Raw genomic sequence first — 22,515 nt, 5'->3', positions numbered from 1 at the left:
CCCAATTTCACTGATTCAGAGCTTTGGAGTGAGTTGGTAGTACAGTACGTAGGAACTTCGATTATCTGGCATTCGATCGTCCGAATTATCTGGCAAGATCGTAAGGCCTTGATGCTCGGCTAAACTATGTTATCTGTCATTCAATTATCCGGAATTCACTTAACCAAACGAAATATTGCTCGTCAATGTCCTTCGGATAATTGAGGTTCCTCGGTAATTAGCTTTTATCAGTGCAGGATATCTATTGTGCCCAGATCTTCTGAAGTTTCATTTGCATGCCTGGCGGTGACGGTTGTAAAGAATTGCCCATGCAGCATGGGCTAATTGGCACGAGCAATGTTGGGATTTTAATTTAAGCATTTCATGGGCGTGTGCAGTTTTGACTGATCTGTTTGCATGCTTTGCTTAAGAAACACTTAAAATCAAGCAATGAATGATGTAAGGGTTTTGAGGGTGGTGTTATAGTCTTGATGATTGCAAGAATATAGTTTCAGGGCATGGTGAGTGTGTAATAGAGGGATTCAGCTGAGGCAATGTTGCTGGAGTTGGATATTTTAATTTTCTAGGAGAAAGTGAGGACTGCAGATGCTGGAGATCAGAGCTGAAAATGTGTTGCTGGAAAAGCACAGCAGGCCAGGCAGCATCCAAGCAGCAGGAGAATCGATGTTTCGGGCATAAGCCCTTCTTCAGGAGGGCTCATGAAAAAGGGCTCATGCCCGAAACGTCGATTCTCCTGCTCTTTGGATGCTGCCTGACCTGCTGTGCTTTTCCAGCAACACATTTTCAGCTATTTTAATTTTCTATCGACTTGGAGAAGACAAATAGCTCAAATAAAATCCTAGAGCTTTACAGCACAGAGGAGCCCATTGGCCAAAAGTGCCTGCATAAACATTTTGATAGAAGTGCCATTTCAATCCTATTTCCTTTCTCTTTTCCTGGAGCTCTGCAGTCTTTTTCAACTTGGTCTAAGTGTCCATTCCCATTTAAAAGTCTCTATTTTAGCTACCTTCACCACTCTTTCAGGCAATGTATTCCAGATCATAATTCATGAACAAGATTGTTAGACAAGATATAATGGTAATTTCACTGAATGAGTTATCAGGAACTTCAGGCTGACTGTTTTTTGTACCTTTTAATTTGTCTGAAGCTTCTTACTCAGGATATTGCAAGAAGCTGTTTCTTCAGATGAAGGACTGCACAGCAACAGCAGGAGAATGTGGAAACTGTTAGGCTGTTTCGTGTGGTGGTAGTGTCCCTACCTTTGACAAGAGGCCCTGCTTGAAGTTCTACCTGCTCCTGAGGTGTAATACCATCTCTGAACAGGCTAATTAGAAAATGCCTGTAACCTGGAAATTTGAGCTGGGCCAGTGAGTGTTGATGTCAAGGAGCACTTCTTTTCTTACACGGGGGGTCATGGAAAACAGAACCCGCGCTGCCCAGATGACTGAGGTTAAATTGACAACTTCAGAGCTTGAGGATGGCAGATGTCTATTAGGTAAGGGTGTAAAGGACATGGGACAAAGGCAAATAAAGACCATCAGAACCCAGATCTCCATTGATCTAATAAAGTGACCTCCTCCAGATATAAGGGGCTCAGGTTGTAAGTTAGCTCTCTGAGCTGGTAGGTTTGTTTAAAACGTTTTGTCACCATGCTAAGTAACATCAGTGAGTCTCAGTGTTCCATTATCTATTTACCATATACTCTCCAGTAATAATAGAATTTTTTTGACGACCTTTTTTAAGGTTGAATATATGGGGTCAACTTTTGAGGGGCTGAAATTCATGTTCATCAAAATTCATACTGTATCATTAGCAGAGGCTAAAGAAAGAAAACAAATTATGATAATTTTGAAAACCCAGAGAGGAGCAAAGCAGCAAGCAAACTGGAAGACCAGGAGCAGAGTGGAACAACCGGCAGACTGGAAAGCTGGAGTGGGACGTGAAGGCTGGCACATTGACTCAAACATTGATCTGTTTTCTGTGAAGAACTTGGGTCGACTTTTATGTGAAATATGAAAAATTCCAGGTTATTAGCAAAAGTAGGGTGTCAACTTTTGAGATTGACTATTATCTGCGTTTTACAGTTTGGGACTTGACCTATTAAGGTGGGTGCCAAGGGGCTAGAGTAGTCTGTTAGTCATGGTAGCCCACAAATCTACCAACACGCTGAAACAACTACTGATAAACTTAAAGGACCCTGTACCAACAACCAACAAAACTAATGTCTTTTACGAAATACCCTGCAAAGACTTGTCTGTCGGATGTTGTTTGGACTTTAACAAACTACATCCGACAGACAGGCAGAAAACTAGCCATCAGGTTACATGAACACCAGCTAGCCACCAAAATGCAGGTCCCACCATCACTAGCATCTTTACATACAGATGAAGGAGGACACCACTTCAGCTAGGACAACATATCTGTCCTAGGACAGGCTAAACAGAGACATGCACAGGAATTCCTAGAGGCCTGGCATTCAAACTGTTACTCCATCAATAAATATGTCGATTTGGACTCCATTCACCAACCTCTGAGAAAAAGAACGAGAAATGATATCACCCACCTTCAAAGACCAAGGCACATAAACAGAAAACGGGACAGAACACCAGTGCTTCGCCAGAGGCTCACTGTGATGTGTAACCTAGCATGGCGATCAAATATCTTGAGAACAAACCTATTAGCTCAGCGAGCAAACGTATAACTTGAACCTCAACCTGAGCTGCACAGCTTCTCAAAAACCGCATTCAAGTTTCTGAATGAATTCCTGTTACTAATGTATCTTCCCACCAGTGACATAATATTGTAAACAGTCAACTCTTCACATTGCAGGGGCTCTCTGACTTATAAGCATCTGACTTATGAATACTTACAAATGTGATCCTTTATAGGGGTGTAATTTTAAAGTTCCACAATATAAACATTTTGTATGCTTATAAAAGCTACCTTATTTTGTATTGTGTTTTGACTTGTGTATGTGAACAGATTGGCATGTGAACAGCCTGTTTGCAACCTGGGACTGCCTGTGTCCAAAATTTCTTTGGTAAACAACAGCCATGGGTTAGAAGTAGACTGGTCTTCAAGACTATAAAATAGATTTGCATGAGATATAACGTTAGGCCCAGGGTGAGCAAGAGTTAATCGAGGTTACTTCCTGCAGTGCAGGTGGTTTCCAAGCTAATTGGTTTTTGCACTATATGAGCACTTGCAACCAGTATTTTTGGGAGATGTGGGTCAGACTTTATTGTGGGAGGCTAAGCCTGCTTTAAGCACAATGGAATCCCTTGTATCCTTTGTTTTGCCAATTTTGAAATGTTTTGAATTTGTTGCATTCTTCTTCTTCACTCTGCAGAACGGGGAGTGACCTACTTGTTTCCAATACAAGCACGGACATTCAACTACATCTATGATGGGAATGACTGTGTGGCTCAGGCCAGGACTGGCACTGGCAAAACTTTCTCCTTTGCAATTCCTTTGGTGGAAAAGCTGCAATCAGAGGCTGTTGACCGGAGGAGAAATCGTCCTCCCAAGGTAAAGGAATCTGCAGTCAGTTGCTGGGGTGTAAGATTGAAAGGCAGCATTAGTTCCTCTGTCGAGAAGTGCACGGTATGCTGTGCACGTGATGAACATTGGGGTATAAACTCACTGGGCTCAGGTTTGGAAAGTGACGCTCAGAGTGAGGAATATTGGCGCTATTCAGAACCTCACTCAGCAGGTCACGCGTCTAGGCTGAGAATTTCTTGCACGCCTTTACAGTGAAGGGCAGTATGGTTTGATCTCCAGCACCCCCACCCCTGTTAAGTGTATTTCGTAACGATTTCTAGTGTTCACATCAACAAAGGTAAAAATCTAAGTGGTCTCCTGTGACTACAAAGGGATCTTGATCAAATGGATCAATGGGCTGAAAAATGGCAGATGGAATTCAATAGACAATAGGTGCAGGAGTAGGCCATTCTGTCCTTCAAGCCAGAACCACCATTCATTATGATCATGGCTAATCATCCTCAATCAGTATCCAGTTCCTACCTTATCCCCATAACCCTTGATTCCACTATCCTTAAGGGCTCTATCCAACTCTTTCTTGAAAGTATCCAGAGACCTGACCTCCACAGCCTTCTGGGGCAGAGCATTCCATACACCCACCACACTCTGCATGAAGGAGTTTCTCCTCAACTCTGTTCTAAGTGGCCTACCCCTTATTTTTAAACTGTGTCCTCTGGTTCGGGACTCGCCCATCAGCAGAAACATGCTTCCTGCCTCCAGAGTGTCCAATCCTTTAATAATCTTATACATCTCAATCAGATCCCCTCTCAGCCTTCTAAACTCAAGCGTATACAAGCCCACCGTGTATCAATTTGGATAAAGTGAGGTACTGCATTATGGTACAACAAAGAGGGGCTGGACTTGCACAGTTAATGTTGGGGCCTTGGTTAGTAGAACAGAGGGACTGAGGCATTCAGGTACATTATTCTTTGAAGTTTGTGTCACAGGTAAACAGGGTGGTTTAAAAAGGCATTTAACATACTTGCCTTCATTGCTAAATCGTTTGAGTATAGGAATTGAGAAGTCATGTTGAGATTGTGCAGGACATTGAGGCGTCTTCTGGAACATTCTATCCAGTTCTGGTCACCCAATTATAAGAAGGATGTTGTTTAGCTAAAGAGGGTTCAGAAGAGATTTACCAAAATGTCGATTATGCGAGGTTTGATCATAAAGATAGGCTGGGACAATTTTTTCATTGGAGTTTAGAAGATTGATGATCTTATACAAGTTTATAAAAACATGAGGGATGTAGATAAGGTTAATGGTTGGTGTCTTTTCCCTATGGTGGGGATTTCAAGATTGGGGACATATTTTTAAGGTGAGAGAGATTTTAAAAAATAAGTGAGAGGCATGGTTTTTGCACAGAGGGTGGTTTACACGTGGAATGAATTTCCTGAAGAAGTAGTGATTACAGGTACAGTTACAATATTTAAAAAACATTAATACAAAAGTACATTAATGTACAAAAGTACATTAATACAAAAGTTTTGGAGGGATGTGGGCCAAATGCAGGTGGAATTAAATTAGTTTGGGATTATGTTCAGCATGGACTGGTTGGACTAAAGGGTCTGTTTTTATGCTGCATGACTCTGACTGTATGGTCTCTTCAACTGGAGTGGCTGACTATGCCACCATCACTGAGTGTGCTGATGTTTGAAGATTGACTACCTAGTCTGAAATTTGAGGGTCTGCCAGTGGCTGTGGAATGCATCCCTGCTTAATCCCCTGCCAAATCTACCGACAGATTCTTAATGACTGGCTAGGATGCCTAATCTTGCATTATCAGACTGTGGTAGAGTTGCCACTTCAAACTGAGTTATCAGTGGGGATGGTGCACGAAGTTCTTCCTAACTAGTGAGTTGTTCTGGCAAATTCATCTCTTTTACTGGTACAAATCATTCACCACAGTTTCTTTAATTCTTTCTCCAATTTATGTTGATTCCCACTTTTTGTTTGGTAGGGATGGGGTTCCTGAGTAGTCAGTTGAGATCCCTGTCAGGGACCCTTCAGGTATTGGAGTGGGTATTGAAGGCACTTTTTTGTTTCACTGCCTATAGTTTTCACATTACTTAACACTTGGATCCAGAACTGACTCAAAAGTAGAAAACAGAAGGTAGTGGTGGAGAGTTGGTTTTCAGACTGGAGGTCTGTGACCAGCGGTGTGCCACAAGAATTTAAAAGGGACCTGAGGGGCAATTTTTTCATGCAGGGGGTGGTGCATGTATGGAATGAGCTGCTAGAGGAAATGGTCGATGCTGGTACAATTATAACATTTAAAAGTCATCTGGATGGGTCTGTAAATCAGAAAAGTTTAGATGGGACTATATCAATTTAGGATACCTGGTCAGCATGGGCGAGTCAGACGGAAGAGTCTGTTTCTGTGCTGTATGACTCTATTACTTTCTTTCCTAGGTCCTTGTGCTAACTCCAACAAGGGAACTGGCAATCCAAGTCGCGAAAGACTTCAAGGATGTAACCAAGAAGCTCAGCGTCTCTTGTTTTTATGGTGGAACAGCATACGTTGGGCAAAGTGAGTGTTTGGTATTCAAAGTATTGCTTCCACTGTTTAACAATTGGTAAGATACATCTTGCTCTCCTGTGAGCTGTGTTGGTGTGCAGATTGTTAACATTGATGCTGGTGGGCAGATTTTCCACTAAACCCTTCTACAAAGCCAACCAGTGAAGGAATAGAGCTGCAACAACTATAAGCTATTCTTGTGTTGCATTTGACAGGCTTTTTCATAAGAACATTCTCAAACAATTTAAGATCTATACGCATGAAGGGCATTTTGACATAAGCAATAACTTCTAGGAAGGAAGTCTTTGGGAATTTTTTAAAGGAGAAAAGAGAGACAGAGAGAGGAACAAGAGAAAACCATTTAGCTTCTTGAGCCTGTCATATCATTCAGTGAGATCATGGTTGATCTGCTGTCATTATTTTTGTTTTTTTGCCTTATTTGCACCAGTAGCTATTTATAAGGTAGTGTTCCAAACTTCTGCAACTGTTTCTGTGCAAAAGGGTTTCCTAATTTCACTTCGAGTTTGAGCATTGATTTCTACTTTTGGCTCTAGAGTCCCTAAACTGCTAAATTTCAGGTCTGAAACTCAAAACTAAACACAGCAAGTCCGAGTGTGGTCTAACCAGGTCTTTGTATACAAGAAGCACAACTTCTGTATCTTTTAAAGTGTAAATGCTAGTAATATGTTCCACCCCTAAGTCACTTTCAACACCACTGTTTTTGGCATTTTTCCATTTCAAAACGCCCCCATTTTATTCTTTTAGTCCAAAGGTCTATTTTCAGACATTTCAATCCATTTACTACAGTTTTGTTCTCTCTGCAATGCTGTCTGTTTATATCATTGGCAAATTTGGATAGGATCTTCTATCCTGTCATTCAGCCATTGCAAGTTTGATGGTCCCAATGGCCTTTAGCACTGTAGGTTTTCTGTGACCTAGGTAATAGGTGAATAATTGAAACCAAAAACACTGAAGGGAAGCCTGCCAGTTAATGTCTCTGTCACTCACCCATTTTCCTGACCAGGCCATCTTCAATTTTGTTAGCTTCACCTAGAAGTCAGTCTCTTATGAGGGACTTCAGAAACTCCATTAAACATCATCCTTAGTTGTCAGAGATATCCAACTTTTCACATCTATGTGTTCATATATCCCTCCTGCAACACCTTTTATATGGAATTTTATCAAATGCTGTCTGGAAATCCAAATATACTATATGGGCAAGATGAACTTGTAGAGGGCATGAGGGGATTTTGGAGAGAAACAAGAGAAAACGCTAAAGTTGAATGTGGCAGTGCAATAGAGAAAATATGCCAAGAAGTGTATTTCCATTCCACAATTATCCTGAAAATTGAATTGTTTTAAGCTGGTTACAAGAATCAGTAATGCTTTATGTGGTCCAGCTGTTTGTAGTAGTCTGTTGCTGAGCTCGTTGTCCACTATAATGTGACCAAGTGGAAGAATGGATTGTGAGTTGGCTTCGTAAAAGAAAGCAGAGCGGGAGTAAAGGCCAGCTGTTCAGAGTGACAGAAGATGGGAAGTGGTGTTTCACAGGGATCAGTGCTGAGATCACTGCTGTTCATAAATTCCAAATATTTTGAAATTTGTGGATCGCACCAAATCGTGGGGTAGGCAAGGAAGAATGGCCAACACTGAGATGGACTGCAAAATGTAGCAGAACACAAATGAGCTTGTCAATAGGCAAATAACTCTGATGTGAAATTTAATGTGTGAGGTTACACATTTTGGTAGGAAGAATTGGGAGGTCACTTACTACTTGAAAGTTACCAGTCTAAGTGGGATAGAGAAACAGAGGTAAAAATACATTAATCTCTAAATAGTTTACCACATAGGTTAATGAGGCAGATCTCATGCTGGGCTTTATTTCTAGAGAGGTATCATTTAAAAATAATCAAGTGATACTAAACCTGTAATGAAGATTACATGTTTACACTGTATTTTGGATTACACTGCACTGAGAACACTGTGTGCACTTCTGAACACCATATTATTGAAAAGGTTATAGAGAAGGGGATGCAGAAATGATTTACAAGAGTGATGCCCGAAATGTGTGGGTTTGCACACAGGATTTTCAGACCAGGCCTCTTTCTCTAGGAAAAAAAGGTTTGGGATGACCTAAGAGTGGTCTATAAAATTCTGGAAAGTTTGGGTCGACATGACACAGAGAGAACGTTTATTCTTGTGGGAAAGAGCATTGCAAGAGGCCCATCATAAGATAGCCATCAAGCAATTCAATTTGGAAACTCTGAAGAAACCTCTCTATCCAGGGATTGGTGAGAATGTGGAACTTACCAACATGGAATTTTGATGGCATGAATGCTATCAGTGTATTTAAACGGAAATTAAATGAGCGCATCTAGCTGAAGTATGTAATTTGTTAAATAGGACCGACAAGGTAGATGTAGAGCAGATGTTTTATTCTGTGTGGCAATCTAGAACAAGAGGTTTCAGGTTAAATAAGATGAGAAATCACTTCTCTCAAAGGGTCATCAATCTGTGGAATTCGTTGTCCTAGAATGTGACACTAGGGACACTCAGTAGATTTGGGGAGGAGAAACTTTTTTAAAATTTAGTGATGGGTTGAAGGGTTACGGAGAGTGGGCAGGAAAGTGAAGTTGAGACCTAGATGAGATCAGCCTTAATCATTAAATGGCAGAGCAGGATTGAGGGCTGAATTACCTATTCCTGTTCCTATTTCCTATGTATGTGAAAGAAATTGATGGTCACAATGGTAGAGTTATGTGAAAAATGAAGGGAAGAAACTTGAATGGCGTATCTGCATCAACATGGATTGATGAGCTAGATGGCCTGTTACTGTGCTTTTTTAGTTTTTGTAAAATTTGGATGCCTTGAACTTAAAAGGAGTAAAGCTGAGGATGATATGGGATAACAGATGAGACCAAGGAATTGTTTTATTGGTGACTAAGGTTTCAAGAGGAAAAATGAGGAGATGGTCATACACTAAACAGATCCTTTGGTCTAACTTGGCTGACCAGCCGTATTTGCCAGCATTTGGCCCATTTCACTCCAAACCCTTCCTATTTAAATACTAATCCAGATATCTTTTAAATGTTATAATTGTACCCACCTCTATCACTTCCTGTTGCAGCTCATTCCCCTCTGTGAAAAAGGTACCCCTTTGATCTTTCTATATATCTTTCCCCTCTTATCTAGACCTATTCCCTCTAGTTTTGGACTCCCCTACCCCAGGAAAAAAGCCTTGCCTATTCATCCTATCCATGGCCCTCATGATATTATGAACCTCTCAGGTCACCCTCTGCCTCCAACTTTCCAGGAAAAATAGCCCCAGCCTGTTCAGCATCTTTCTATGTCTCAAACCCGTCACCCCCCAGTCCCATCCTTGTTAATCTCTTGTGCATCTTCTCAGGGTTAACAATGTAATCCCTATAGAAGGACAATCATATGATTGATTAAGCAAGCCAGTTATTGCAAAACTCTTAAGTGGAAGACCAGTGGCTAGAATGCTGCAATGTTCTAAGTGTAAATGAATTGGGAGAGAGCTTTCTCCAAGCCAAATAGTGAAGGAAGTGGGATTGCATCTGGTATGGAGAAGAGCTGGAAAAGAGCAAGATGGTGGCCCAAAAATGTGGGGAAATTTACATGGAGAGAGAGATTGCATGTGCAGAGGAGGAGGATGAAGTCAAGTGAGAGAAGGGAATGAATTGAGATGCAGGTTCTAATCACTGTGATTACCTGTTTGCTGCAGACCCTGAGGGAGGAAAACACTGAAGATGTCTTGGTGATGCATGTTTCTTTACACTAGGAAAGGTCGGTCAAAAACAAGAATTCTGAATGAGAGTGGAGAGGGCTGCAAAAGAAAGGGAGGATCCTGAGAGGTAGAGGGAGAAATGAAAGTGTGGCTTGATGTTCAGGATCAAACAACTACCACAATGGTCTTCAGTGGCATACAGGATAACCAGATAATGAGGCATAATTTAGTGTGGAGCAGCTATTTCACCTCCAACCCCCTTGGGTGTGTGCCGTCACAACCAACTGACTTGCCAAGGGCAAGGGTGAATAGGCGATGAGAACTGACCCGCTGACAGAACCCACTGGGTAGCAGTGGGAGCAATGAGTTAATGGAGAGACAACTACTGGGGTTAAGCCCAAGTCGGCAAGCTAGATGAACAATGCATCAAATACAGGGCAAGTGACAGTACAGCACAGCACTCCCTCTTTAAACCTCAGCTGTATGACTCTGATGCCAATTCTACTAGCTGTGCTAACATACCAACTGTAGCATGGGATGTATCCAAAGTAAAACACCCTGAACACTGTCCCATCAAACATCCAGGGGCAGACACAGCACATGTTAGATATCAAGTTTCTCCCAGTCACCAAAACACAGTACTATGCTACTGGCCTGACCTATTTCTAGTAGTAACATTGATTCCTCAGAACAAGCAGGCAGGAGTTAATGTCTCAAAAGCCAGGACTGGAAATTACTTCTGCCCTGGTAGAGACTGGCCATTTTGACTGTAATGGCTTATTCATTTTTTCATGGGATGTTGGCATCACTGGTGAGGCCAGTATTATTTACTGTCCCTAATTGCCCTTGAGAAGAGTGAAGAGCAGCCAGCTTGAATCACGGCACTCCATCTGGTGCAGGTAAACCCAGGATGTTATTTGGAAGTCGCTTTATATAACTGAAAACTTTCTTAGTCCCTGTGAAATAATGGGTACTGTTTCATGATTAACCTGACTGTGAGAGGAATGTTTCTGGCCTAGTTATGGATGGGATGTGCAAACTGAGTTAAAGGTTGAATTATCTTTTAGTGGACAGCATTCGGAATGGCATTGATATTTTGGTGGGGACGCCTGGGAGGATCAGGGACCATTTACAGAACATGAAAATCGACCTGTCTAAACTGAAGCATGTGGTCCTGGATGAAGTGGACCAAATGTTGGACATGGGCTTTGCTGAACAGGTGGAGGATATTCTGAAAGTTGCATACAAAAAAGGTGAGTCTTTCTGTGTTTTGGCCTCTGATGATTGAGTGTTCATGTTTGCTTTTGAAGAGGTATGCTATCCTTAAACAACCTGAGCCTGTACCATTGATGAGAGAGAAAATGTTATGTAGCCAACTGTTATGAATCAGGCCAGACCCCCTCAAAACATTTCAAATAGCTCAGACCCTCACTTTGCCAGTTGTTTTAGGCAGGTGTACAGTGGTTATGCAGCTGTACAACCACTCTGCTTTAAACAAAACAATTTATTTGCCAGATTATCAAATGAAACACAAACAAAAGAGAACAGAATACAGAGTAACGCAGCTGAAAATGTGTCACTGGAAAAGTGCAGCAGGTCAGACAGCATCCAAGGAGCAGGAGAATCGACGTTTCTGGCATGAGCCCTTCTTCAGGAACGGCTCTGAAGAAGGGCTCATGCCCAAAACGTCGATTCTTCTGCTCCTTAGATGCTGCCTGACCTGCTGCACTTCTCCAGCAACACATTTTCAGCTCTGATCTCCAGCATCTGCAGTCCTCACTTTCTCCTAGAGTAATGTAACCTATCCAACAACCCAGCAGACTATCCCAACTTAATGATGCTGATCCAAATACTTGCAACAATCCCCACAAACACTGCTTAGTAAAAAGGTAAAATCAAACACGAGGTCTTACAGGACAGCGATGTGGAGGTGCTGGTGTTGGACAAATTTAAAAATCGCATGACACGTAATAGTCCAACAGGTTTACTTGGAAGTACAAGCTTTTGATGCACTGCTCCTTTGTCAAGTAGCTAGTGGAGTAGGATCATAGCACGCAGAATTTATCGCAAAAGATCAAAGTGTTATACGTTGATGCGATATATTGAACAAACTTAGATTGCTGTTAAGTCTTTCATTTTTTAGAATGGGTTGCAGGAGAGAGAGAGAGATGGCAGAGGGACTCAGTGAGGAACACTTTATTTCACGTCGCTGTTTCTTGGACCAGCAGCCTCAAACTAAACTTACTGCTTGTTTTCAGTGTAACAACCATACTGCTTAAACTAAACTAGAGAAAAGCTGAGCGGGGAGAACTGGCCATTTCCCTTGCAAGTGTTTTTAAAACAAAAACATGAAAGCATTCTCAAGTAAATCAACTCCATACATTTCGGAATCTGTGTCTTTACATCATCACAATCTCCTTTGGGAATGTAGACCAATAAATTACATTTTATAGAGCATCTTCCACAGTATTAAGATTGGAGGGTTTTTACCTTAATTGATTATTGTATGTGAATGTCTTTGACCAGGCTAACACTTATGTCCACCCTTAATCACTCTGCTGATGGTGCGTGGCATCTTGAAATGCTTTGGTCCATGGCTTGCTATACTGTTACCAAGGGAGTTCCAGGATTTTGATGCAGCAGCAGTGAAAGAACTGCAATATTGACACACTGTGTGACTTAGGGGAAAAGTTGCAGTTCGATTGGTGCTCCCATACAGCTGCTACCTTTGTCCGTCTAGATGGTAGATATCCCAGATTGGAAGTTACTGCCTTCGTGCTACAAAATGGAGTGAGGAGACATTGGAAAGTTGAGAGGCTGGGGTTAAAGAGGTAAGGAGGGACCTGCTAGTTGGATGAATACAGGCAGCAAAATTTTGGATTAACTGAAATTTGTGGAGGGTGCAGATTGGAGCCTGGTCAGAAGAACTTTCCATCAGTTGAGACTAGAGGGTAGGAAGTGCCCTGGATGAGGGAGGGGAAGCATTATGCTGAATGTAACTGGTTTTCCAAGCATCCTTCAAAATCTATGTTTGTCATTGTGGGGAAATTTGTAGATATGCTCCTTGTCAGGAATTTTATTGGTTTGTGCGCGCACCTTCCTTACGAAACCTTATGCAAACTTGGCTGTCAATTCATTTGATGTATTTTTGAGGTCCCTGTGCTGCCAGTTTAGTTGATTTGAGCAGTCTGCCTAATAATCCAAAGCCTGCCCAGTTATATCAAGCAAGAAAATCCTTTCCAGTAGGATATCAGGTCTGAGTCCAGCAATTTGTAATCCATCTATAATTTTGACATTTTTAAATTGTTTTTGATACCAGTGACTTTATTGATTTAATATAATTTCTACTTTTGTCCTCCAATAAGATTCCAAAGACAATCCTCAAACACTCCTCTTCTCTGCAACTTGCCCTGCCTGGGTTTATCAAGTCGCAAAGAAATACATGAGAGCACAGTACAAACAGGTTGATCTCATTGGAAAACGGACTCAGAGAGCTGCTACAACTGTTGAGGTGGGTTTGAGCATGGAAATGTTAGGTTTCAGTTCAGAGATCGGTGATCGATTTGAATATATAACTTTTCAGTAGTTTGCAGAACTATATCTTTGTCAGTTAAGAAGGTAGTATATGTAAAGTCCAGCTAAACTTGGAGTGTTATAAGATTATTTAAGGTAATTACTGTTCTAAGCATAAGGCTAGTTATTGAGTGAGAGGCAGAGTGAATATAAGTAGAGAAGTACTGAAAATAACTTCGGAGGGAAGGAGACCCCAGCTCAGTAAGGCAAGAGGCCTGAGGATCTGGATTTTCAGGTTTACTCTATTGTTGCAAAGATAAAATCTGTTTCATCTCTTAGAAGGAATGCTACCAGTTGAGATCAGTTGTAAATGGAACATTAAACACATAATAAAATGGTTTTACCTACTTAATAAAATGCATCAAAGATAAAAGCCAAAACGAGACTTGACAGTCCTTTCCCCTCTGATCTCTAGTACGGTATCAGATACCCATTACTTAGACTGACCCAGTGTTTACAACAGTGTTGTCAGAGGATTATTTAGCTGATTTCAATCAGGTTACTATGATAAAACACATCCAAATCCAATGTGCTTCAGTTTTGTGATACATGTGCTTGATCTCTATTTTTATATCACCCAGTACATAATCTTAGTGACACAGTTCAGCCTGTGCTCTGCAGGAAGTGTGCTGTCTTGAATGGACATGCCCTACTAGTTGATCTAAGAGTATTTTAAGATACTAGATCAGACCACCCCAATTTGTTTTGGCCCCAAATTCAACCTGGAAATTTTGTTACCTTCCATTTGGGACCAGTAATATTTATTTGATTAAAGCGGACACAATTTGAAATTCCAGTTAAGAGAATAAGCCACAAGATTCCAAGCAAATAAATACTTACTGTACTCTAGTTAAAGCAATCAATCATGGCTATTTATTAAACTGTACAGTAAATGTAAGATACAACTAAGGCAAAACTCCCACCATTTCTCGGCAAACCGTCCAGGCACCAGGAAATCTCAAAACAAAATCTGTCTTCCTCTTGAAGAATTTCAGCTCCTGTTTCAGAGTTAATCTGATCCCCAGTAGTCAGAAGTTCTGCTGCAACAAAATTGGATAGGTACCCAACCAAAGGATGCACTATTACACATTTCTGTTTCGTCTTCATCCAAATCAAGATTTTTGGTAGACACTACCAGTTGAGCTGACTTTTCAAGGCATATCCTGTATCGGTTAGGCAGTGCACGCTGTCGGATAAACACTAGCTCAATTCCAGATTCCCAGTTCTGCCAACAACTGTGTCATAGTAGCACAAAGCTAACAATTGCATCTGGGGAACCCCAGCCTTCTCTGCACCACAGAACTTGAAGCAGCTACATGGAACCAACTCACTTCTCTGTCTGCTTCTACAGGCTGTCATTACCTCTCACCTTTACAATGCCTAGCAGGTTTCAGGCTCCCTTGACCTGAAGCAAATCAAATGAATCACAGAATTATTCCATGCAAAAGGAGACCATTTGGCTCACCATGCCTGCACCATCAACATTGTGCATTAGATGTTACAATTTCTAGTCACTGTTGTGCAATGATTAGGTATTTACCCCTAAAGCATCAGTAAAGTACAAAATTTTATTATGACAGTATGAAAGTTTCAGGGTAGGTGTTAATAGGTTTGTTTATAAACCATGCGCACGTAAGACATTTTGGAGCAAGAGAAGGTCAGTGAGGCCGTTGAGTCTGCTTCACGACTTAATGAGATCATTGATAATCTTCTACCATGACTCACCATTTTGCAGTTACTTCATATCCCTTGGTGATTGTTAATATGTAGGAACCTATCAGTCTCATTTATTTTACTCTTTATAATATGATATTGATTCCTTTATCACTGGTTTCAGTATCCCTCAAGTTCTTGGGTTCAGATTGAGTTGCATAGAACCTGCAGCTAAAAGCCTTTCTTTTCTCGGCCAGCATTTGGCCATAGCATGTCACTGGACACAGCGAGCGGCAGTCATTGGTGATGTCATCCAGGTTTACAGTGGCAGTCATGGGCGGACTATTATCTTCTGTGAAACAAAGAAGGAAGTAAATGAGCTGGTGATGAACAACTCAATAAAACAGGTATGGCTTTCTCCCAGTGCTCCTGCCCTGAGTAACACCATGACGCATAACCGATTCCTCTCCACTAATAGTGTATCCACTACCGTGACCGAAATGTTGGACAGTGACTTGGCCCCACCAGTACTTTACCAGTGTGTACAGTGACAGACCTGTTCTCACTAATACTGTACTCGAGTTTTCCACAGTGATAGTCAAGCCACATTTGGGCTTAACAAGGCACCCATTGTTATACTGTAACAGGCCTGATCCCATTAGTAGTGACCCCTAATGTTATGCAGTGACAAACCTGGTCCCACCAGCACTGTACCTCAGTGTTATTGACAGACCAGTCCCCACTAGTACTGTGTCCTTGTGTTATACAGTGACAGACCTGACCCCATCAATACTGACTCCCAGTGTTCTGCAATGACAGATCTGTCCTCAACTAGTACTGTACTGAATCCCTGTCAATAGTATCCCCAATCTTTTTATACAGGGATAGATCTACTAATATTATTTGCTTGGAGACTGCACAGTTCATTTTGTACAGAATCATAGAATCCCACAGTATGGAAGCAGGTCATTTGGCACATTAAGTCCACACCAACCCTCCAAAGAGCAGCCCACCCAATGCAAAACAAGTGTTCCACACCCAAAAGCTAGTTGTTATACTAACCTGTGCAAATGTTCTCCTTTGCTGTATATCATCAGCTCATGATCCAAGATTTTGCTGATTTTGTTCTGCAGGATGCTCAGTGTCTTCATGGGGACATTCCACAGAAGCAGAGAGAGATCACCTTGAAGGGTTTCCGGGATGGCTCTTTTGAGGTCCTGGTTGCAACTGATGTGGCTGCTCGTGGCTTGGACATTCCAGAAGTAGACCTAGTAATACAGGGTTGCCCACCAAAGGTAAGTTAGCATTACCATTCAGAGAGATGTCTACAGATCAGTCCCGTTGAAATCTGGTTGTGAATGCTCTGTAATTTATTCAAGTGCTGTTTAAATAGTGTCAATGTTTCAAACTCAGTGTGTCTCCTCTTCCAAATAATGTTCCAAAGAAGTCATTACACTTGAAACTTTAACTCTGTCTCTGCGAGACTAGCTGAGTTGCAACGGTATTTTCAGTTTTAATTTCCAGCATCTGCAGTGTTTTTGTGTTTGCATAAATGGTGCATGTTTATCAAAATGATTAGACCTAAACTCTGTCTAATATTTGAGCTAGTTTCTGATGTATTCCACACCCTGTAATGAGCTCAATAATGAGGGAGTTTTCAGGTATTCCATCTGCTGTGCATTCCCCAGAAAGGAGTGTGTTATGTTTCTGTAACTTAGGGATTTGAGTTGATATGCTTTTCTTTACAGTAAAATTCTCAGATTTTCTAATATGATCAATCATTAATTTAGGATGTGGATTCCTACATTCACCGTTCTGGTCGAACGGGCAGAGCTGGGCGCACAGGGATTTGCATCTGTTTTTATCAGAAAATGGAGGAGGGCCATCTGAGATTTTTGGAACACAAAGCTGTAAGTGCATTTCAATGTGAAATATGTTATGCGGATTGCTATTGAAAAGTGATGATATCGATGAAACTGTTGTAGTGAATGTGCAGCTGTCATAGCCAGCAGTGGACAGAAGCAGTTCAGTTAGAAGATTAGAACATGGTGGCTCAGTGGTTAGCACTGTTACCTCAGAGACAGGGACCCGAGTTCAATTCCACCTTTGGGTGATTGTGTGGAGTTTGCACATTCCCCCCGTGTCAACGTTTCTTCTGGGTGCTCTGGTTTCCTCCAACAATCCAAAGATGTGCATTGGTGGATTGATCATGCTAAATTGCCCGTAGTGTCCAGGGATGTTTGGGTTAGGTAGATTAGTCATTGGAAGGTACAGAGTTGAATAGGGTGTGGGGATGTCCTCTGGGCGGTTAGTATGGACTTGATGGGCCAAATGGCCTGCTTCCAGGGATTCTGTGTACAAAACTAGATAATGTTAGGAGACAAGAAGAAATCTCTTGGATAAATAATAATTCATTCCTTAACAAAGAAGAGGTATTCTTGTCCCTTCTTGGAATTTGCAAAAGTTCCAACGTCTTCTATTTCTGTTTAAATCTGAAATTTTGTAGATGTAGAGTCCTGATGCTTGTGTGCTTTGCCACTCAAGGTTAGTCATTGTCCATAGCTACATTCGCTGTGATGTGCAGTGCACCTGTGTGCTTGTTCTGTTTTATCACCTTAGCCATATGTCATTGTTCATTGACACCAATCTGTTCAACTGTAAAGGGCAATCACAAACCTATTCTGTCCCATTCTCCGCAAAGCCCAAATTGTACTTTCTGCGAGGACAGTTCAGTCAGCTATGATTCTGTGGATCGGAGGCCAGACCGGGTAAAGACAGCAGGTTTCCTTCTCTAAAGGAAAATGACATTGATGAATTAAATGGGTTTTATGGCAATTGATGATGGTTACCATGATCTCCGTCAGAAAAGCATATTTTTTAATTAATTTTTTTATTTCAAATTTTGCTATTTGTCAAGGTGTGCATGTGAACCTGTCCCCAGACCAAAAACCTGGGTCTCTAGATTTCCAGTTGAGTGATATTTCACTATACCACGACCTCCCTGATAAATTGTGTGCTGGTTTTGATCACTCTAAGCTTAGGGTATTGGGTAAGTGAGGCATCTCTTCCCTGATAATGACTAGCTACATCTGCATTAACTAAGCATCAAACACTATGCCTTCCTTATTATTGAACTCAGCCTGTTTACAACAGACCTACTTGGCATGAACCAGTGAATCGATATTTTGTTTTACTTGGCTGTTGAGTTTGTTATCTTGAAATGCAGATATTTTCCCACAACAACTGCCCACTCTTTCTACTTTGTCAAATGTGGGGCAACTACCTTGATATTTTTCAATATTTACAGCAGATGCATTTATCGTTTTCCCATTTATCGAAAGTAAACTAGGTGAGTAATAACTTCTGGCAAAAATTAAAATAAATCAGAAGGGAAACTGTAGTGTTTGAGATTTGTCGCTTTTTTTTCCCCCCCAACAAAAACCTATTGTAATTTTGTCTTTGAAGGGATTGACATTCAAACGTGTTGGAGTTCCAACAGCCGCAGACGTTGTTGAAGCTTCCTGCAAGGACGCTATCCGGTACAGTGTAATTTCAGATTAACATCTGCTGAGAGAGGATTGTATTCAGTCAGAGTGGATTGGGGATGCAATCTTTTAAACAAAGGGAACCTATGGGCAATTTGATGAATAGTAATAGTCCCTAATAATGGGAGGGTGTCAGGGGTAGAGGGTAGCACTGGTGGAGGTGTGACGGAGGTCAAAGAGATGTTATTTAGAGATTGAGTGGCGCAAGACCGGGCACAGCTGGCCTATTGCAGTAAATGTTCAGAGTTTGTGATCTGTGTTGGCCTTCCCTCCATTCAGGGTTGAAAATAAAGTTGAGTAACCTGTAGATGTTAATTGTTAATGACTGGTTTCCAGAAGTGCTGATAATTTGTTGCTTCGTACAACGGGTAGATGGGATGTTGGCTGAGAGGAGATAATTCGTGAATTCCACCAACTGAACCTTGGAACGTTTGTATTTGAAAGGTCTTTGGACTCCATCCCAGCAGCAGCCATTGAGCATTTCCGTCCAGCAGCTGAAAGCCTGATTGAGCAGCGAGGAGCACTGCAAGCTTTGGCTGCTGCTTTGGCACACATCTCGGGGGCAAGGAGCATAGAGCAGCGTTCTCTCCTGAGCTCTGATGCGGTAAGCCTGTCTGCATTTGCATGCAGTTTCTTCCTTCCTGTGGCATGAACTCTTCCAGTGCATGGTGACTGGTTTCATTTGTGACTCAGTATTAGATTGATCATAGTCATATGCGTTGTACTAGGAATCTCACTTGGACAGTGACACCACCCCTATCCCACCCACAAGACTGAGAAAGACGCACATTAACCAAATCTCATCTCCTGTCTCTCTCCCAGATATAGCAGTGGCTGGGCAGGAATAGCATCATCTTGTACTTTAATCTGTCCATTGGTGAGAAGTTTCAGTCCTTACTGTTTGATTCAGACAAACAATTGGGCAGTTGGTGAGATGCTGAAAAGTTATCTTGTGCTGGGGAATGGCAGTCTAGCAACAGTCAGCACCTGACCCCTCAGTTCATTCTTCATAGTGCATTATCTTAAAGGAAGTTACAGATGGTGTGTCCTGTTACTGCTCTGCACAACTATAAATCCTGCTGGGCAGTAATGCAGTCAGGTCTGTCACCATCTCTTGTCAGGTGTATTTACATCACGGAATTGAACCATTCAGCCCATTGTATCTGTATCTGTGCCAGTTTTTTTTGTTACAATCATTCTAGTGAAACCAATTTCATTGTCTTTTGATCTCCCTGGGACCCTTTCTAAAAAGCCATCTAGTTCACTAATGTCCTTTTGGGAAGGAAATAGGCTGTCCTAGCCCAATCTGGCGTATATGTGGGTCCAGACCCAGTAATGTACGTGATTCTTAACTGTCCTCTGGAATAGCCAAGCAAAACATTCCCACAAAAAAAACGGTCCTGTTTTGCTCCAATAATTAATCCCCATGTTGTTCCTACTCCTCCTCCTGTATTCACATGCACCAATCCCCTATCGAACCCATTCCTTCTATCTCCCCCAAGTAAATTCTACTGGTCCTTGCCCGTAATTCCCATCTCCCTCCCTCCCCACAATAAAAATGTTACCCAATCACCCCACTATTAATCCTACAGCACCCTAGTATGTTAAACCACCCACCTCCTGTCACAGTTCCAATCTACAAATTACAAGTTGTACCCCTCTTCCCATGAACCAATTGCTGTACATGTCCAATTTTCTATTCCAATTTTGTGTAAGGGTCTGGATTGATCAGACAATTAATCAGGTTGAGCTCTGTCTGGCCCAGCTCTTAAAGCCAACTTGCTGTAAGATTTCACAACTTGGAAACAATCTGTACTGAAACTTCTCCTCTCATCATATCTGACCTCACAATATTAGTATTTCCACCTATTCTCCCTTGTGCACTTGTCTAACTTACCCTTTCAGCATTGATGCTCTTCTCCTCCCCGACTGTGGTTGGTAGTTCTGCATTATAACTTCATTCTTAAGTCAAGGAATTTCTGAATTTAGAATTTGTTGAATGAATTTGTGACAATCAAATTTTTCTGGTTTCTAGTTTTGATATTTCCCAAACAGTATCTTTTCCAGGCCTTCCATATTTGACAGCTTCACTGTTCTTCAGTTTTCTCTCTCATAGAGAAGACCTCATTTAATCCTGCTTGTTCAATTTTTCCTGTTAGGTATGACGAGATTCTAAATTCATTCCTGGAAACGATCTTTGTTTTGATATACCTCAAATCGAGATTGTCAAATTGGGGAAGGCTGATTTTAGTAAGATCAGATATGATTTGGCCAGAGTGCACTGGGGGGAAGATACTTCCAGGTAGATCTGTCTCAGAACAATGGGATGCATTCAAAAAGGAAATATGGAGAGAATAGGGCCAACATATTCCAAGAAAGAAAGGTAAGGCCATGAAATCCTGTGAACCCTGGATACTGGGGGATATATAGCAGTGGATTAAGAGATGAAGAGAGGGTTATAGCAGGTACTGAGGGTCAAAACAGCAGAAGCCCTACAACAGTGTAGAATGTGCGTAAGGGATCTAAAAGGGGAGATTGGGAGATCTAAGGGGGAAATGAAAGAATACCACCTGGTTAAATAAAGGAAAATCCTAAGTAGTTTTACGGGTGCATTAAAAGAATAATGGGGGAAAGAGCAGGGCCTATTAAGGACCAAAGTTGTAATTTGTATATGGAACCAGAAGAAAATGAATACTTTGAATCAGTACTCAATAGTGAGAGATGATGTAGGTATAGCTATCAGGGAGAAGGTCTGAGATTGTTAAGGACTGGATTAAGCCCTCTTCGTATGTATCAAGGAGATAGCCCTGCCCCTAAACGGGTTGGGGGTGGGGGGGCCTGGCTTTGGAAGAGGTGTGAGGAAAATAGTTTTCACCCAGGTGAGAATCTGGAGCTCACTGCCTCTAAGTGTGGTGGTGGCAGAAACCCTCAACATTTAAGAAGTATTTAGATGTACACTTGTGATGCCGAGGCATACAAGGACTGAGTCCTGGAAAATGGGATTTAAAATAATTAAGTGGCTATTTTGACTTGTGGCAAGTGATGAGTCCTAGGGCCTTGTCTGTCGATCTCTTATGACTCTAAAGTTCGTCACTGATGTGACAAAACTCTAGAAATGAATCCCAGCTGATGTTCTTTTTTGTTCTGTCCTTTAGTAGCTTGCAACACTCATAGTTATGTAGGTGTACCCCAAACCGTCGTCCTCCCATTTCCAGTTTAGACTGTAAGGAATCTCTGGCCTTTGAATAAAATACCTCATTTCATTTGTATTAAAATGCATTTGCCATTTTATCTATGTTCTGCAATTTTGATAATTTCTTGCATTTTGTCATGATTTTTTCAATATTAATTACATCCTTACCCTATTCTGGTCACATCAGCACTTCTGATTTCCAAGTATAAATCATTTTATAGATATGGTGAACATTTGTCGTCCCAGTACTAGTCCTTAAATTACCACTTTGGATGTTTCCCAGATTCTGCAGATTATTTTTAATTCAATTTGCTATGTATCACTTGCCCTGTGATTTCATGTGCTCTGATCTTTGACTGCTTCATGGTCCCTTATCAAATATCTTCTGAAGATTCAAAATTACAGGATATTTGGAATTGTTTTCTGTATTTCCTGAGCATGCAAAAACTAATACTTTCAAATCTTAATATGTTTGAACCAAAAATAATTGTTGTTTTGATATGTGTGGGTATGTTTGTTTGCCTTAATTGGAGATTAGCAATGGGGCAGCATGATGGCTTAGTGGTTAGCACTGCTGCCTCACAGCACCACGAACCTAGGTTCCACCCTCGCTGAACTGGCTGTGTGGAGTTTGCACATTTTCCCCATGTTTGCATAGGTCTCCTCCCACAGTCCAAAGATGTGCAGATTAGGTGGATTTGTCATGAGAAATGCAGGGTTATGTGATAGGTTAGGGGGTGGATCT

The 22,515-nt window shown here is 41.4% G+C and overlaps 1 protein-coding gene across 1 annotated transcript in view; it reads left to right on the top strand.

Moving 5' to 3' along the window:
- ddx21 (DEAD (Asp-Glu-Ala-Asp) box helicase 21) overlaps positions 1–22,515 on the top strand; it is a 32,978-nt gene that overhangs the window by 3,500 nt on the left and 6,963 nt on the right. Inside the window, exons 4-12 of the mRNA XM_072558024.1 lie at positions 3,350–3,528; positions 5,953–6,070; positions 10,874–11,059; positions 13,172–13,317; positions 15,290–15,439; positions 16,166–16,327; positions 16,823–16,942; positions 18,498–18,571; positions 19,022–19,181. Of these exons, the coding sequence (XP_072414125.1) occupies positions 3,350–3,528; positions 5,953–6,070; positions 10,874–11,059; positions 13,172–13,317; positions 15,290–15,439; positions 16,166–16,327; positions 16,823–16,942; positions 18,498–18,571; positions 19,022–19,181 (1,295 nt within the window). The remainder of the gene's footprint in view (positions 1–3,349; positions 3,529–5,952; positions 6,071–10,873; positions 11,060–13,171; positions 13,318–15,289; positions 15,440–16,165; positions 16,328–16,822; positions 16,943–18,497; positions 18,572–19,021; positions 19,182–22,515) is intronic.

The sequence above is a fragment of the Chiloscyllium punctatum genome, chromosome 38, assembly GCF_047496795.1.
Source record: "Chiloscyllium punctatum isolate Juve2018m chromosome 38, sChiPun1.3, whole genome shotgun sequence".
Classification (NCBI taxonomy): domain Eukaryota; kingdom Metazoa; phylum Chordata; class Chondrichthyes; order Orectolobiformes; family Hemiscylliidae; genus Chiloscyllium; species Chiloscyllium punctatum.
This window is presented reverse-complemented; position numbering and strand designations above follow the sequence as displayed.